General features: G+C 40.6%; 1 protein-coding gene across 46 annotated transcripts in view; it reads right to left on the bottom strand.

Annotated features, from left to right (window-relative positions):
- RBFOX1 (RNA binding fox-1 homolog 1) overlaps positions 1-17,482 on the bottom strand; it is a 2,122,525-nt gene that overhangs the window by 13,854 nt on the left and 2,091,189 nt on the right. For 25 of the 46 annotated variants that reach the window (XM_080678241.1, XM_080678221.1, XM_080678244.1 and 22 more), the window contains one exon: positions 4,605-4,657. The exons of the other annotated variants lie outside the window; for them this stretch is intronic. In XM_080678241.1, the coding sequence (XP_080534367.1) occupies positions 4,605-4,657 (53 nt within the window). The remainder of the gene's footprint in view (positions 1-4,604; positions 4,658-17,482) is intronic. 46 annotated transcript variants of the gene reach the window in all.

Here is a 17,482-nt window from a genome sequence, read left to right as displayed (position 1 = left end):
CCCTCACTGAGCTGTTCTAATAAATTACATACACATGCCTATACACACACACAGATATATACAGATGATTGATCATACTTGTTAACACCAAGAATTTGCTCAATAAGTGATAGCAAGTTACGACTATACCCTGGAGAATTCAGCAAAACCAATGTGAGGGACAGTTACTGCTATGATGAAGGGCTTGATTTCCATGGTGACAAAAGCCTTAGTCCTCAATGGGAATGACGGATACAACCTTTGAGTCGAAAGGAGGACATGGCATTTAACACAAAGTGGACCTGGTAAGTTTCTAATTTGCCAGTATATCCTGTTTGTTCACATGTCAAAATAGAGCCCAGAGACCACCATTTCTCAGATCCTCCACAGACATCATCCTAACATAGGCCACTATAACCCTGCCCTGGAGTGCTGCAAGAGACTCACACTGCGGTCCTTTCCTCTGCTCTTGCCATATTGCAATCCATTCTTCACAAAGCAGTCTAACACATCATTAAAGAGATAAGTCAGGTCGCAGCTGGCCCTCCTGTGCCTTCCAGGCACACTGAAAATAAAATCTCAAATGGTTTCTGCAGCCTCCAGGTCCTAATTTGTCTTAATCCCTGGATAACTTCATGATATTATCTCTAAAATTCTCCCCTGTACTCATATGCTCTGGACACACTGGATAGCTTACTGTTCTTGGCCACCTCAAGCAGCCTCAACCCCAGGGCATTTGCACTTGCCACTATTCAGCCTGAGGTGCTCTCACTTCCACAATTACTTACCTGGTTCACACCTTCACTTATTTCAAGTCCCTGCTCAAATGTCACCCTCTGAGAGAGCTCTACTCTGATCTGTGAGTGTAAAGTTGCATCGCATGGGACTTTCCATCCTCTCCCGTGCTTTAAAAATATGTTTTTTATTTATTGACTTTTGAGAGAGAGAGACAGACAGACAGAGAGATGGGTTTGTTGTTCCAATTATTTATTCTTTGGTTGATTCTTCTATGTGCCCTGAAAGGGGACCAAACCCACAACCTTGGCATATCAGGACAATGCTCTAATCAACTGAGCTACCCGGCCAGGGCCCCATCTCTGACTTTTTGATTCATTATAGCTATTCTATAACTTTACAGGCAAGTACATTATATGTTTATTCATCTACATGTTTGGGGTCTGTTCTGCACTAGAATGGAGGCTCTCTGGAGGAAGGGCTTCTCTTGACTTATTTAATGATATGTATGTCCTGAGGGCTGAGAACAGTTACTGATACCAGTGATGACTCAATACACACTAACTCACTGAAAAGAATTTCCAGTTGCTCTGTCAAAATAAGTAACTTGCTTTTCAACCTCCATTCATGTACCAGATCTATATCTACTATAATACAATCACTAGCCAGTCATGGAAAAGCTCCAAAGAATCACAGTGGTAAGGAGACCCTGACTGGAAGGAGAAGGGAGATCCATCTTGCCCCTTTGACCATCTCTTGCAGAATCCAACTCATCAAAGGATATTAAAAAACATTTTTATTGATTTTAAAGAGAGAGAGAAAAAAAACATTGATGAGAGAGATACATGGATCAGCCTCCTGCACACCCGCTACTGTGGATGGAGCCTGCCACCCAGGTATATGCCTTGACTGGGAATTGAACCAGCGACCTCAGGACGCATGGGACAGCGTTCAACCAACCAAGCCACACTGGCCAGGGCTCATCAAAGGATCCTGATGTCACAGTTCAAGAAGCTACTAGGCTGTTCAAGGTGGAGGTACTAAATGGGACACCCACACATGTCTTTCAGGAACAACCAAAACAAAACATCGAGTATGACGTTTGGAGCCACTGAGTCAAAAAATCAATTTGCTTGCCAATACACTCTCATAAACCACAAATGCTAATAATAAATGTTTCTTTTATGTGATAGCAAAAGCAGACTTGACATTTTGGTGTCCTCTCCAGGTGACCCACATAAAATAAACATTGTCACTTTTCCTTTGGGAATTGAAAGAAAAATCCTTCAGTCTCACTGTGGCTGTTGTCTGATGATTTTCACCATCTCTACACAGACTCTCACACAACATTGCTCAGCCAGCTCTGTCCTCCTAGGTGGCTGTGTAAGAATAATACATCTTCATAAAAATTTCAGTTATATGTTCATCAAGCCCTCAAAACTGAGATGTTAAGCCTCTTGTTAATTTCTTTCTTCATTTAAAAAGATGGAAGTTGCCCTAGCCAGTTTGGCTCAGTGTATAGAACGTCAGCCTGCAGACTCACGGGTCCCAGGTTTGATTCTGGTCAAGGGCACATGCCCGGGTTGCGGGCTCAGTCCCCAGTGGGGGGCTGCACAGGAAGCAGCCAATCAATGATTCCCTTTCATCACTGATGTTTCTCTCTCTCTCTTCCTCTCCCTTCCTCTCTGAAATCAATAAAAATATATTTTTAAAAAGACGAAAGTTGCCATTTGTCAAACACTAAAATCCAGGAGATAGCAGGATTCAACAGATCCACCCTGAGAAGTATTGTTGGTTACATGAAGGTGAGAGTTCCTGACAGGTGTGGTGTTTAGAATGTGGGTGTCCTGGTTTTTTTCCAGGATATGGGAGATAGGTCCCGGGAAGACCTCATTGAAACCACGAGTTACAACCTTCATTGACTGAGCAGTTCTTTCTCTATAAGGAGGGTGGACTGGTTGGGAGATCCTTTGACTTGATTGATATGGGTGTCTCCTTTTTCATGCTTGATTCAAAATTCAGAGCTCAAATTGAACCTTATGAAGCAGCATAGAACATATTATTAATATGGCCGTCAAAGCAACAGGGATAGCTCTCTCAATTTGAAATTTGATCAATAGCAATTCATTAAGAATTTATTGAGCAGCCATCCTAAATTAGATAAGGTAGGTGAAAACACTGGCTCTATTCAGGCAAACTTTCATCATCTGCAGCCTCTTTTAGGGATATTATGTGTGAGCCATTTGCTTGCAGGCAGGGTTTGTTAAGTCACAAGACAACAATCCATATCTACCTCTTATGTTTGATCTATGGTGTCAGAATATACCCTAAGACCCACTGGGATGTGTGTACCGTTTATCAGGGAAGACAGAGAATCTGGAAGACCAGTGTATCCACACAAGCCGTCCATTAACATTTTAAACCAGCATTCCTCCCCATCCCAAGCAGTTTCCCCTTTGGTTGCATGCTTCATCCTCAAGGTTTTGAAAATGTTAAATGATTCTTGTATCCCAGGTTCATTCCCTTGCCTCCCCCAGCAATGCAACCATCAATCTTCTACTATTAGGCATTAGTGAAGGGTTATGGATGTCACCACCTCTCACAGGGCGAAACAGAGACATTTGAGGCTAAGGGTTGAGAAGGAACATTATCTACGGGATTTTATAGAAATGGAGCAAGCTGTCGCTTTAAAATATGAGCATGCATACCCCATTCAGCTTCCCGGGTGAGACTTTAATCCACTAAAAACATGGAGACCAACCACATCAGTGAAACCAACGCAGAGTTTTCTGAGGCCCTGCTTTTTAGAGCAGAGAGGGCCAGGGACATGTTCCTAGTTCTCTGTCTTCCTCTAGCTCCTTCTCTCCAAAGACTGTGAGTAGGGAGTGAAACAAATATGCCTCTGTGTATGGCTCCAGTGATCAAATGTGATGGGTAGCTGATGAATGCCTATTTGCAAGACTCAGTTTAATGTATGCTTTTGAAGGTCATGGTACACTTAACTATACATGGATGAGCTCTACCATGCACTCTTTTGCTAAAAGCACAATTCCTAGCAATCATGGCAGTCAGAGTTTAGGCTTAAAAAAAAAAGAAATAATAAACAAATAAAGATTTAAACAATTAAAAAAGATCTCTTGTTAGTTAAGGCAATCACCTCTCTGGACTTTTAATCAAGTAATTCCATGCTAATGAAAGTTCAAATTTAACTGTGGTGACCACATCAAAGCAAAAGACAAGCGTTGTTGTGATGGACACATCATGCAAGTGCGATTTCCATCTGCCAGTGCCCTGATCTCAAAAACAGAAGACTTCATCTGAGTCCTGTTACTTGTAATATGTTTTAAAAGAAAGGCAATAGAGGATCTTTAACTAATAGAATGGAGATCCCCTTTGTTGTAAGACAGAGGTAATTATATTCCAGAATGCCAGTAACTTTATAGATTCAGTCTTTGGGGGCCTATAATCTATACCAGTCATTCCATAAAGATCCCAAATAATTCACATATACATCTGTGTGAACCCAGACATAATAAGTCAAAAAATACAGAAGTCACACGTCTGTGTCCCTCATCTTCCCTGCCCAGGATCTTAACATAAGAGCACTGATTATACCATGAGGTTTCATTGTGGCTTCATTCAACATAGTTTTACTTTTCTGGATCACATATTATTAAAACTGAAAACAAAATATTCAAGTTAGCAAAATGTCTAACGTCTCTTTAGGCAGTAGAGAATAAAGGCTCCTGCTATACTCCAAAGATACACAGACTTGGTTTTTTTAAACTAAACTTTCTAGAGTGACCAACTGCAGCATGTGAAGGGAAAGGAAAAAAAAAAAGGATACTGAGACGTGGATGGATGCATCAAGAAGTAGCAATGTTTGTTACCTGCAGAGGTGTTACAAGAAATTTCATCTGCTGCAACGAAGACGAACTGATTTCTGGAAGAGAAGATAAAATTCACAATACTGCTCGCTCAGGGGGACATGTGCTGTCTGCCAATTGGTTCGATGTATTCAGATGAGGGGAGGGGAGGGTGTGCATTTGGATGGAAGTTGCAAGGAATGTGTGGCTAAATCTCGGACTCGGAGAGTTTAGAAAGATCATGAAATAGGCATGCGGGGACCTCGTCATGGTGATGTCAGAATATGGACCATGTACAAGCTGTTGCATCAGAATATTAATGCTACGTGTTACCAAAATGTCATGCCAGGAGACGTTCCCAAGGCCAGGGCATTCAAACGAAGTTTATACAGACTTCTATGCTGAGCAGAGATTACATTTTAAAAATATAGACGATTAGAAAAAAAAAGGGGGAGTATATTGCAATGAGCTAGGGAAATCATAAAATTCCAGACTTTATTATTATGAATATAATATCCAAAAACTATTTTAGAAAAAGGCAAGAAAAAGAAATGCTGTCATTTCAGAAGAGAATGCTATATGGTGTCATGTAATGGATAATCATTTCCTCACCAAACTAGGCTTGCTAGTGAAGAAGGGAAGAGAGCTCATCAGTTCAAATAAGCCCTGTCTTGCCAAATTATTTTTAATGGTGCACTAAAAGAAAATAAAAATGGAAAATGCCATTTTACTTTGATTTAGTAAATCTAGAAAGCTGGTAAAACTCTCTTAAGATGTTTTCAACTGTGGCGTTTCCACAATGTAATGCATTCTAATTCAGACATGCTGTTTATTTCTCCAGAAATAAGAACATCTGTGTCAGGCAGATTATACAAATGCCCCAATGAGATTGGCTAGGCTCTTAAACGCCTCGGCAGCAGCAGTATAGAGCCTTCTAGTTCTCATTTGTGAGGTTTTACTGTGCCTACGGATCATCAAGAACCAAGATAAATCCATTTTGGTGGCGTCTTAGTTTGATTGGTCTTGTTCAAATGTTTCAATGCTTCAAAAAGTATCTCGTGCTTGAGCATTTCTTAAAACATCTTAAGAAAGTTTTACTGTTGTAAGAGGTACTCCCTGGAATAAAAATAGAGCTACCGTATTGAAATTCACTAGAAGTTAGCATTCAGTTGACAATTCTAATCATTTCTGCACCAACAACATCTAGACAAAAGGATATATGCTCTGAGAATAGTATTTGATGTTTCTCTTTCCCATAATAAAGGTCACAGCTAAGTTCATTTATCACCTCTCTTAAAACAATTAAAGTTAATATGGTTGGAGTTTTGCTATCTTTTTTTGCATCGACACTAACTTTTCGAGCCCCATCAATATCTGGCATCAAAATTCCAAAGTTTGATGTCCCTGAAAATGAAGATGTTTGGGGTGAATATCGGTTTTTGACTTGCTCACATGGGACTTACTCAAAGGGCAGAAGGACACGGGTGTCTCAGATTACAGGTGTGATACCGGTGGGTGGAATAAACAAGCCCTTGGAAGGACTTCTGTTTACAGCAGGCTCCCAAGAAAAACACTGTAACAAAGAATGGTCCACTCCCAGGGCAAGCTCTTGGGAACAGTCATTCACTGTCCTATGAGGGGGCCCCATTGCTAGGTGGTTCTATCTAGTTAATACTTCCCAACCCTAGAAGACACTGCCCCCTTGCATCCCACCTCTGCATTTTCTCTAAGGAACTGTGCAGCCTGCTAGACACGAGGAAAGCTGTGGGAGGCAACCAATACAAATACATGTAAAATAGTGACTGAATGAATAGGGGAAACTTTTAAAATGTAAATTAAAAGCATGCCTGTCAATTGTTCCAGAATTTTAGAAAATATGATGGTTGTCCCCAATACTCTTCTCTCTAATACTATGAACTTAAAAAAAAACACACACACACAAAAACAGGCCACCATTTCTCCATTTCCTTCTTTCTTTCCTTCCTATTTTTTTTCTTTTTAGGTAACTCATGTTTTTAAAATCTTTTCCACTGTCTCTATGATTCATGAGCAAATTTCTGAACAAAGGATAATGAGTACCCCCTTCGATAACTCACTGTCTTCTAAAGAGTGGCCTCAGATGACTTCTGTCAAAGCAAATGTACATCGAGCAGAGAGTTAGCACCAATCGTGTTCTTTTAAAGAATCCCTGATGAACTCTGAAGCAATGCCAAAAATTTACAAAAATATTTGTAATAAATGGTAGCCATATTTTTTTTTAGCCACACAATCCCACTACATCCCAGGTTACCCTAACAAAGGTTTATGGATGAAGGTACACTTGTCTGAGATGGAGGTTACCCTAACATCTCAGAAAAGTGCCTTTCTACAGTACTCATTAATTCCATGGAGTCAACCACCCCTCCCTCTAAAGTACCTTTCCATCAGGTGATCATAAGTACAATAAATAGGAAATCCCTGCTGAATAATGGCCTGGTGAGGGGCAGTGCATACAGAAGAATTCAGGTAGAATTAGAAGGGGAGGTACCTGTGTCCACCGTTTTATGTTGTGTTTATCTGTGGCTCTGTTTCTCTCCACTTGAACTTTAAGACAAATGATCTATCTTAGCCATAAAGGGATCATCTAGGATCCTCTCTGTGAAATCATTTTTATCCCAAATGACCAGAGAGATGTGATTGATAACTTCATGATGCAGATGAGAAGTGGTTATCCTCAAAGATGTTCAGGAACCTTACATGACCAGAGCAATGCAGGTGAGCTCTAGACAGTGGGGTCATCACTCATCTTCAGCCTTAGGAAGCAGGCTGGCCCCAGGGACTGTCGCCTTATGCTAATCATAGCCTGCTCTTCACTCTCATCACTGACGTATGGATTTAAACTTCAAAAGCAGTTGCACCTGATTTTCAGCCATCTGGTTTTTTCAGTGGTTGTAGGTGGTCAAGGAAGTCTGGCCAAGTAGTTCAACCTGGGCCACAATGGTAAACATCTGGTGTCCTTTTAAAATTTCTAGTGACCAGGTTACAACCAAGACCAACTAAATAGGGACCTCAGTGAATGGGTCTCAGGGCACCAGTAGTTTCTAAAGATCTCCAGATGATTCTAGCATGCAATTCAGAATGAGAACCACTTGTCTGGTTGAACGGTTTCACCTTGGCTACCAATTAGATTCATAGGGAGAAGTTAAGGGTGCTAATGTTCGGGCCCTGCTCATGTTGGGGCCCTGCTGCTGGGGGTCTTGGCTTCATCAGTCTGGGATAGGGTCTGAAAAGAGGTAGGAAAATGCTTGGCAGGTGATTCTAACACCAGCCACAGCTAAGATGCACTGGGTATGGGACAAATGCACAGTAGAAAAGGAGTTGAATCACTGCATCTCTTGTAGCTTTTGTTTCTTCTTGCAACGTCACCACTATGCTATCTATCCTCTAGGCAAGCATGTCAAACTCCCGGCTGACGGGCTGCATGTTTGACATGCTTGCTAGGGCCACCTAGCTATGTGGCTGTCAACGATGCAACTACAGAAATAGTATACATTGCCCAGGAATGCTTACTGCTAGTTTCTGGAGGTCTTCTAACAGAATGGACATCAAACCCCATTTCTGAAAGAGAAGCTGGTCTACGGTGGCCATAATGTCATGCTCTCTGTATTTGCTTCCTCCCCTGTTCCATTTATCCCACCAACTCCCATGGATTTACTCAAAATCATCTTTGCTGGGCCTTCCCATTTTTCTTCTGAGTCTGCATCTAATTCTCTACCAACTTCTTTCAACTTTCTATTTTCAACCCCTTCCTCTACTTCATTTCTCAACCTTCCCTGAAGATAAATATGAGTTAGAATCTTTGTTAAACCCTTGGTTTTGACTCTGACCACCTGAACCAGAATTCCCAAGAGAGAAGTGTGATTATCAGTACATTTAACAAGAACCCAGGCCTGGCTATCAACCAGCTTCTGGGGACACCACTCACACTCTTCTAAGTGATGGGTGCTCTGGGGAGGGAATCAGGCTTCTGGGTAATTCTGACCATGGGGAAATTCAGGAAAGCTTGCTGAGAAATCTGCTGCAAGTTCATTCTCACTTTCATTTCAAAGCCCACCTTTCCCAAGAAGACTCCTTGATGTGGTGAGGCTTTGTGGAAGAAGGGAGGATTACTAATTAAAAAAATAAAATGGTAAATTCCTGGGCACAAGGGAGAAGGCTACAGCTGTCTTAACTCTTGGAAATGTCCAAACTAAAGAGCCACTAATGTCAATGGTGCACTTATCCATGACAGGCCATTGCCAAGTGCTGTACCTATGCACTAATTCATTTAGTTTTTCTTACAACTCTTTTTACTATCCCCATCTCTATAGATGAGGAAATGAAGCATAGAAGGGTTATACAGCATGAGCAAGCTGTTAAGTGGTACCGATGAAATCTGAACATAGATGGGTTGGATCCAGACCCTGCCTCTTCTTCATTCTTAGACTCTGCTTAGAGGCACTTATATAGGGGTATTGAGTTAACAATGAGGTTTGTCATCTCTGTGGAGCAACTTCCTAATATAGTTCAGAATCTTCAGTTCTTCTGAGACCAAATAATAGGAGATTTGGATTTCCCTTTGAGTATGATGTAGAATAATTACATTCTGTTTTAGCAACAACGTGAGATGGTAGAATGCTATGGGCCATGGTCTTTCTCTCCCTTTATTCTATTACCAGACTTCATTATGTTTTCTGATAGTTCTCGTAGACCAACCACCTCGAGTCTGGATCTGACTCAGCTGATGGTACCTTTAGCTTAGTCCTGTGACCTGCCATATCATCCTTATGTCCCTCTTTTCTTCTTTAGTTAAATTTAATCTCCTTCAGATTGTCTTTCTCCAAAAAATCAACCATGGGTGAATTCTAAGCATCAAAATAGTAGTCAGCCAGTATTATTGGAGGGGATGTAAGAAGCCAGATATCAAGACACAGAGTAGCCTTCTACAAAGGCAGAGGTGGACCAGAAATTTCTCCCATCAAATAACACTGGCTTTAAGTTTCCATGCTAAAGATTCTGGCAATTTCTCCTTCTTTGGCCTATTTGTTTTATTATGTCACAATTGGTATACAAAAGTTGGCATTGATATCACTCTTAGCAAGTTTCTTCTTGTATCCAAAGCTATGTATATTGATTTAACACACACACAATTAAAGCCCTCCAAGGCTATCTACTGGATAATCCCCACAGCCTGAGAAGTTGGTCTTCTGGCTTGGCAGATGGCAGCCAAGATGTCCCAAGATGGCACTGGGACAGAGCCAAATTCATTCCATTTGTAGGTTCAGGGGCATCTACTGGTTATAAGACAGAGATTTTCACCCAGGCTGCTCATTATAATCAGCTAAATTTAAAAAATAAAATAATCAGGCCCAGGCCCATTTCCCAATCGCTTAAGTCAGAATCTTTGAGAGTGGTTCCAGCACAGGTATTCACGAAAAGCCACTCAAGTGATGCCAATGTGTCAGCCAGCACTGAGAACACATCTCTCACTGTATGAGTATGTCTTTGAACATATGTGCCCTGTTTCTGCAGAAAATAGAGCTGTGTCTTCTTTTTTTTCCTAATTAAATTGCACTAGTGTTGATTTCCACAGTTTATAATTATTAATATTTTATGACTGATAATTATATTATAATCATTATATATAGTTTAATATATCACTTATAATTACTAATTTTTATAACTATGCTTCCCTTCAGACATCTAAAGTTAAGATGAAAATGCACAATAACCATGTATTCTTGTTGCTCATCTTAAACAGTTGCTGGAAGGGTCCTATGGGATCCAGCCATGAGTGTTTTCAGAATAATTAAATATAATGCAGAAAGCAGGTGCTCCTATTAAAATTCTTATTGCTGACTCTACTAAACAGTTTACTCAACTCATTCACTCAATCCTCAGATGATTACTTAGGGCCTGCTGCATGCCAGGCATCCAGAACTCTAAGGGTTCCTGTGAGCATGGACTCACAGCCTTTAAATCACTACGGAATATCTATGTTGGGCTCGGCTGTCCAGAAGCTCATAATCTAACTCATATTTCAGTTTTACCACCTAGAAAGGTGATCAGTATTTTAACTCCCTTCTCCCTATTCAGTTCTAAAACTCTAGAATTGTACAAATCCCATTCAGATTCATATTTTCCCCTGCCCCATTGTATTTTTTTTAATAAATAAATTTTTTATTGATTTCAGGGAGGGAGAGAGAGATAGAAACATGCATGATGAGAGAAAAATCATTGATTGGCTGCCTCCTGTATGCCCCACACTGGGGATCGAGCCCACAAGCCTGAGCATGTGCCCTGACTGGGAATCGAACCTTGACCTCGTGGTTCATAGGTCGATGCCAGCTGGGCTCCCCATTGTTACTTTTATTGATATTTTAGTATTGTATCATGTATACTTCAAGAGGTTGTGGAAAATCACAGAATGAGATGGATGTAAACAAACAAACTACAAAGAAACAGATTAATTATAGAATCCTCAGTAGGGGTCTATCCTGATCTAGCCTGATCCTTTGCATTTTAAATGTATTGACAGACATTTGAAAACATTTCTCTTAGCCAGAGTTCCCCTTGTTAATACTGCATACAAACACTGTTTAAATGGAAAAGGAGGTAAGTGCTGTGAGTATATCCCCAACTTGAATATTCCACTAAAAACCTCTGGGTTTTGGAAACTGAAGTCCAAGCGCATCTGGATTTCCTGGAGGCCTTGAGCACAGTCCACGTTTGTAATTGTAGTTTCTCCAACATTTAACAGTCCTTCCAGTTCCCACTATACGTTTTTGTCAGTGAGAAAGGGCACTAGCAGCGAACGTGGAAGCCTGGCCTGTCACATGCAAGCTGTGTTCCACTAGAAACCTCATTTCACCTTCCTGAGGCTCAGTTTCCTCATCTGGAAAGTGGGAAGAAAACTACCACATGCAGCTGTTAGAGTTCCCCCCTAAATCAATTGGGGACATAGTAGTAGATGGGAGAGCACGTTATTTGGGGAAAATATTGCCATTTATATTTTTGACCGCATGGACTCACAAAGGATGCAAACCGTCTCCTCTCCTTATTCACAGAGGCCAGGCCTTTGTGTTTTTCAGTCCACAGTTTCGAGGTGAGAGGGGGATAGTAAAGATCCTTATTGTGTGTTGGTTTGATAGGATTTCAAATACACTTGTTTGTGACAAAAAATGACGTTATTTTTAAGAGAAAGTTGTTTTGATCTGAGTGAAGTAAGCTGTGTCAGAATGTCATCGTCTCATTTGTCATCACTGAGAAGCACTCAGTCGCTCAGCTGCTGAGGAGCGTCGCTGGGGTTTGAGCAAATGAAACACCTGGAGAAGCAACTGTGGGAAGAGGACATTTAGACCATAAATGCTGTGCTTTGTGAGTGTTAGGTCTGGGCGAGGCTACACTCTGCTGATGTAAATAGCTCTCCAAAGACCTTTGTTGATCACCACTAAAGGTGACCGACTCTTTTATGGGCAAGTAGTGAAAATCACGGAGAGGGCCCTCAAAAGAGATCAGCTTGCCAGTCAAGACTGGTGCCCTGTTCTCTACCAACAGGGGACTTTTACATTTGCTCTGGCATGTGGACATTGGTTTTCCTTTGGCCAAGCCATCTCTCTCAGGTGCCAACTCATATAATGGTACATCTCAACTGAATCTGGACTTCATCCCTTCCATCTCCTTCTGCCCGGAACAAAGTGTGAAGAATTTATCATTGATTTGGAGTATGTTATTTCTTTATTAGCTTGTTAAGAAACATTATCCTGTATGCTCCTGGCTTGTGAAATTATTATAATTCTCACAGTGAACCTGCATTAAATAAATCATTGGCCAAGGCTATTTCAGCCTCTGAGCATAATTTGGCACAAAACAAAACAAGCCTTTTGAAGTTACAGTTCACTTTAAAAGTGGGCTGAGGCCTCCAGGAAGACAGAATCCCATTTTTATTTTGGGTGGACAGAGCAAAGGAGAGCACAGAACGCGCCCCCAATGAGAATGAGCATCTTCCAGGGGCTGGGTGTGGGTCGGAAAGGTTCCCTGAACAGCCTGTGTGCTTCTCCAGGGAAGCAGCCTTCACTGGGGGCCAAGAGTCCCTTTCTTATGGAGGCTGGGAAGGAGCACAGGGTGTCCAGACCAAGGCTCTGGAGGGTGGACAGGCCACAGTGAGAAGGTCTGGGCCCACCTAAAAGTTATGTGTAAATAAAGTGAGCATGATGCTGGAAAGTTCCAGAACTTGAGGGGATTCTGACAGCCCATTACCACCACAGGTGTTGGACTTTTCACCAATCGCAATGGGAAAAGGGCAACATGGGCAGATTTCAAACTATTGACTTGTTGAAAAGTAACTATTTGTGGGGCTGATTTTATAGAAATCTAAACCTGTGATGGTTTCAGGCTGGGTTTACTGGTTTACACTGGGAGAACTGGCTAATTCTCCTGTGGAGCTGATGGTCCTTGGTTGCCTGAGTTCCTCCATGGACCAAAAAGACGATTAAAAATCAGGAGAAGGATGAGCAACACGACTATCTGACTTCATGCTTCCTGGTTGCTTCTTCCTTCAGAACATTTTTCTCCAACCTATTTCTCCTCCCCCGCCCCCCCCAAGTTTTATTGAGCTGTGACTGACAAATAAAAATTGCATATAATTAGATATTACAATGTGCTTTTTAAAAGGTGTATAGGGTGATGATATTATATATATATATATATATATATATATATATATATATATATATATGCACACACACACACACACACACACACATATATATATATATATATATATACTGTAAAATAATTAGCACAAATCAACACATGCATGGCCTCACATAGTTATCTCTGTGTGTGTGTGTGTGTGTGTGTAAAAAAAGAGAGAGAGAGAGAGAGAGAGAAAACACACTTAAGTTCCACTCTCTTAGCAACTTTCAAATATAGTTATTTTTATATTTCTAAGGTGGAAGTCACAATCTGGAAAAAAACTTCTATAGTCAAAACCTTATTCTAATTTGGAAGTCTGCTTCTATAGGAAATTACCCATATTTTGACTCAAGACAAAACAATGCCCTCATAGTTTACTGGTAATAATAATACCAATAACAATATCCTGAGTATCTTAGTGTCAGGTACTATTAAAGGAGCTTTTTGCCCACGACTACAGTTCATTCTCCTAGCAACCCAATGAGGCAGGCATCACTCATTAGCCATTAAAGATGAGGAAGTGGATGATCAAATAGGTCAATTAGCGTGCCTGTATCTCACATAGTAAGTAACCATGCTAAGTTAAGAACCTGGTCTAAATCTAAATCTCTGATCATATTTGGTAGGTGAATAGCGAAGATTTGCTACTGCACGCACCAATCAAAGAGGAGGTACAATGAGTATAATTGTAAACCTGCTTCAAATCCTGATTGGGCCAATTATAAGTTGCAGTCTGTTGAGGTTTCCCAGAATGTTAGTGTTAGGGTTGGTGGTAGAGATTGCCCAGTTTAAAAATGACTTGTACTTTTAAATGAATTTAATTCGCTTGCTCTCCCCCATATATATTCAATGCTTTCAAAAAATAATATACACTCTAGAGCAGCCGTGGGCAAACTACGGCCCGCGGGCCGGATCCGGCTGTTCTATCCGGTTCTCTTGCTCTCCCCTCCGCTCCTTTACTTTGAATTTATATTAGTTCACACAAACACTCCATCCATGCTTTTGTTCCGGCCCTCCGGTCCAGTTTAAGAACCCATTGTGGCCCTCGAGTCAAAAAGTTTGCCCACCCCTGCTCTAGAATATCAGTCAATTTGTAGTTGTTATTGAGAGTCCCATGCATTTTCACCACATCTCTCAGTTTATAAAGTAATGCTCATTTTCATCTCTTTGTGGTTCTAGATGGTATTGTGCTCCCCACTTAGCAGATGAAAAAACTGAGGCTCAAAATAAGAAGAGAAATCAGATAGGACTTTCTCAGGATACAGCTTACATTATAGTGTGGGTCTATTAATTCATGAGACGATATGACCACAAAATCACATTCATTATCCCTGGGTCTTTGAAGTAAAGAAAATGATTAATTGTGCCCCTAGGGAACTTGAGTAAGGAAATCACGACACAATGGATTGCAAGGGAAACCCAAACATTGATAATTCTTATTTTCTCACTGAAGAAGGGAGAGTACAGAGGAGATGGTTACAAACCAACAATTTACAAAGACAACTTCTCTTACATTTTGCATGTTTGTGGAGGGGGACCCCAGGGTCGACATTAGTTACTGCATATTGGGGTAGAATTGAAGCTCGCCCCCTAGGGTGCAGCTTCTCACACTTCATACAAATCACCCTGGGATCTGGAAAGTGCACATTTTGATGCTGTGGGGCTTGGGTGGGACTTGAGAACCTGCATGTCTCACAAATTCCTGGTGAGGCCAATGCCACTCGTCTGGGAACCAAACATTGTAGAGCTAGGCTCTCAGGACTCTCAACATGGACCACTCCCATGTTGACATTTCAGAACAGAGTAAGGTAACCAGTTCTTCCCATGTCTGCTTCTTTTGTTTTAAGTTTGAGATAGAGAACTTGAAGACAACAACTAAAAGAATAACAGAGAAGCTATTATTCTGAGAAAGCTGTGAGGCTCATGTTGTCCAGGACACCTTTTCAAAGTACCCCCACCCCAACCACCTGCGCTCATCGTCTATTTAATAGAATTAGTTCACAAACCCTCTCATGATGTAGAAATGATGAAGAAAGCAAGTTCCTCACCTTGTAATGTGATTTGAACTTTCAAGTTACAACATTGGACCATGAAAGGAGACAGAGATTCAGAGGATGCTAGAAACATCCCACAATCTTTGTTTTCTTTTAAAATGAATTTCAGGGCTATTAAAGCAATCGAGAACGACTGATGCTAGTTATCAGATATGTGCTCTATTTATATAATCTCAGGCAGAAATATTTCTATCTAAATGATTAAAATAATTAAGGTAAAGGGTGTTTGGCTTTGATTATGTCTCAACACCCAACAACCTAGTGAACTATTCAAGCATTCACACATCACAATGAAGCAAGAATGAGTCAGGAAAGAATTATAAAAATTGATGAGCTAGTTACTCCTTACAGAGATTTCCTCAAACCCTCACCTTCCAAACTACCACCCCACTAAATCCTGATAGCCATCCCTACTCTAAATGTTTTGTGTATAAATTAAATAAATAAATTATTATTATTTTGGAGGAGAATAGAATTCCAGAGGAACCAATTACTGTGATTCATGCCAGGAGAGAAAGCTTGAGGGGTCACTTATTTCTGTCCAGTGACTGTACACATACAGGTATTACACGCAAATGTGGAAATAACATAGAGGCCACATGTAAACAGAAATTGGTCCTTCTAGGAAAGAATTAAAAGTTATCTTTGTAGGTACAAAGTAAGAACTTGCTTTGGTAACTTTAAAAGCAATACTAGACATTTTTAATGAAAAATTCCCTCTTACCCCCCAAAATTGAGTCTATAGTACATTGTCTAGTGCCCTCCCCCCCCAAAAAAAAATCAAAGAAATGGAGTGGTTTTCATTTTTGTCAACTTCATGTGTGTATTACCTTGTATTTGACTGGAATACTGTCTTTTATGAGAAAAAAATTATTTATTTGCAATGGAAATGGCTCATCCAGAGACCCATGGGCTTATATTATCACAGGTTGTTCACCTGCCTATAAAACCTTCACAGCTGAAGGGCCCTGATGCCTTTACTTAAAAGATAGTTTTTATTTGCTTTTTTGTGGCCTATCAAGTCAATGATCTGCAACCCGAAAAGTGTATAATTAGGCCATGACATGACCAAAGGAGTTGTTACATCTTATCCCGTCACTGGCAAAGTGTCTGCCCACATGGCTGTGACAGCTATGGGCTATTGCGTTTGGAAATTTCCTTAATATCTCCCCAACTCCTTGTTGGTCCAGTCTGTTGACTGTTATATGCCTGGTTCCTTTTTTTAACTGCCTCAATTACATATTCATCCAATAGTGCATAACAGTTGTTCAGAAGCCATTATAGATGGTGGACCAAAGGCAATTAATTCTTCAAATAAAAACTTGAGCACTCTTTCTTTTAACGTGTGTGTGTGCGTGCATTTCTGTAAATTTGAAACGAGAGAAACTCCGGGAATATATCTATTAGTAACAGGCATATAACTTTTCAGCACAGAGAGCTTTGTGTCTATAAACACAGGTTTCAAAAATTACATTGATGCTACAATCAAGAACTATACATTCCCGCCTCCACAATTTTAGAGCAATCTTAATTGTTATCAAATAAAATCATTGTCAATCTACAGAGCAGGTTGGCAGAAAACATAATTAGTGTGGTTAGTTATGGTAATTTTTTTGGTGAATGCCCAATTGGAACTATTTGACCCATAGGGAAAATAGATGCAGCATTGGTTGTTTTGACAGCATGAAATTTCACTGACTTTGTAGTCATTAAGTCACATCTTAGTTATGGCTATTTGAAGTTGAAAATGTGCCTTTGCCCTGACCTTGTAACAAAAGCAGAAGGAAGCAGAAACAGCCCATGACCTGCCCTAATAGACATTGGATTAGAAGCCCAGTCAATGGATTTCTAAGACCACAGATCACCCTGTTTGGACCCACTTCTTCCAGCTGCTCAGTGAGGATTCTGCTTAGGATGAGCACATATATTCTGTTTGTCCTGGGATATTCCTAGTTGAAGCCTGTTGTCTATGGGTCCTGATCAGTATGTCCCTTCTCTGTCACACATCCCATTCTGAATAATCATTTCTATTGGCATCTGCTTACCTCATTATTCTATTGTCTACTGCTTATCTCATTAGCTTGTTGATGCAATGTTTTAAATAGTACCTGACACACAAGAGACATTACCAAA

This window comes from Plecotus auritus (genome assembly GCF_963455305.1).
Source record: "Plecotus auritus genome assembly, chromosome: 7".
Lineage (NCBI taxonomy): Eukaryota > Metazoa > Chordata > Mammalia > Chiroptera > Vespertilionidae > Plecotus > Plecotus auritus.
The sequence above is the reverse complement of the archived record's forward strand: the minus strand, read 5'-3'. Positions and strand labels throughout refer to the sequence as shown.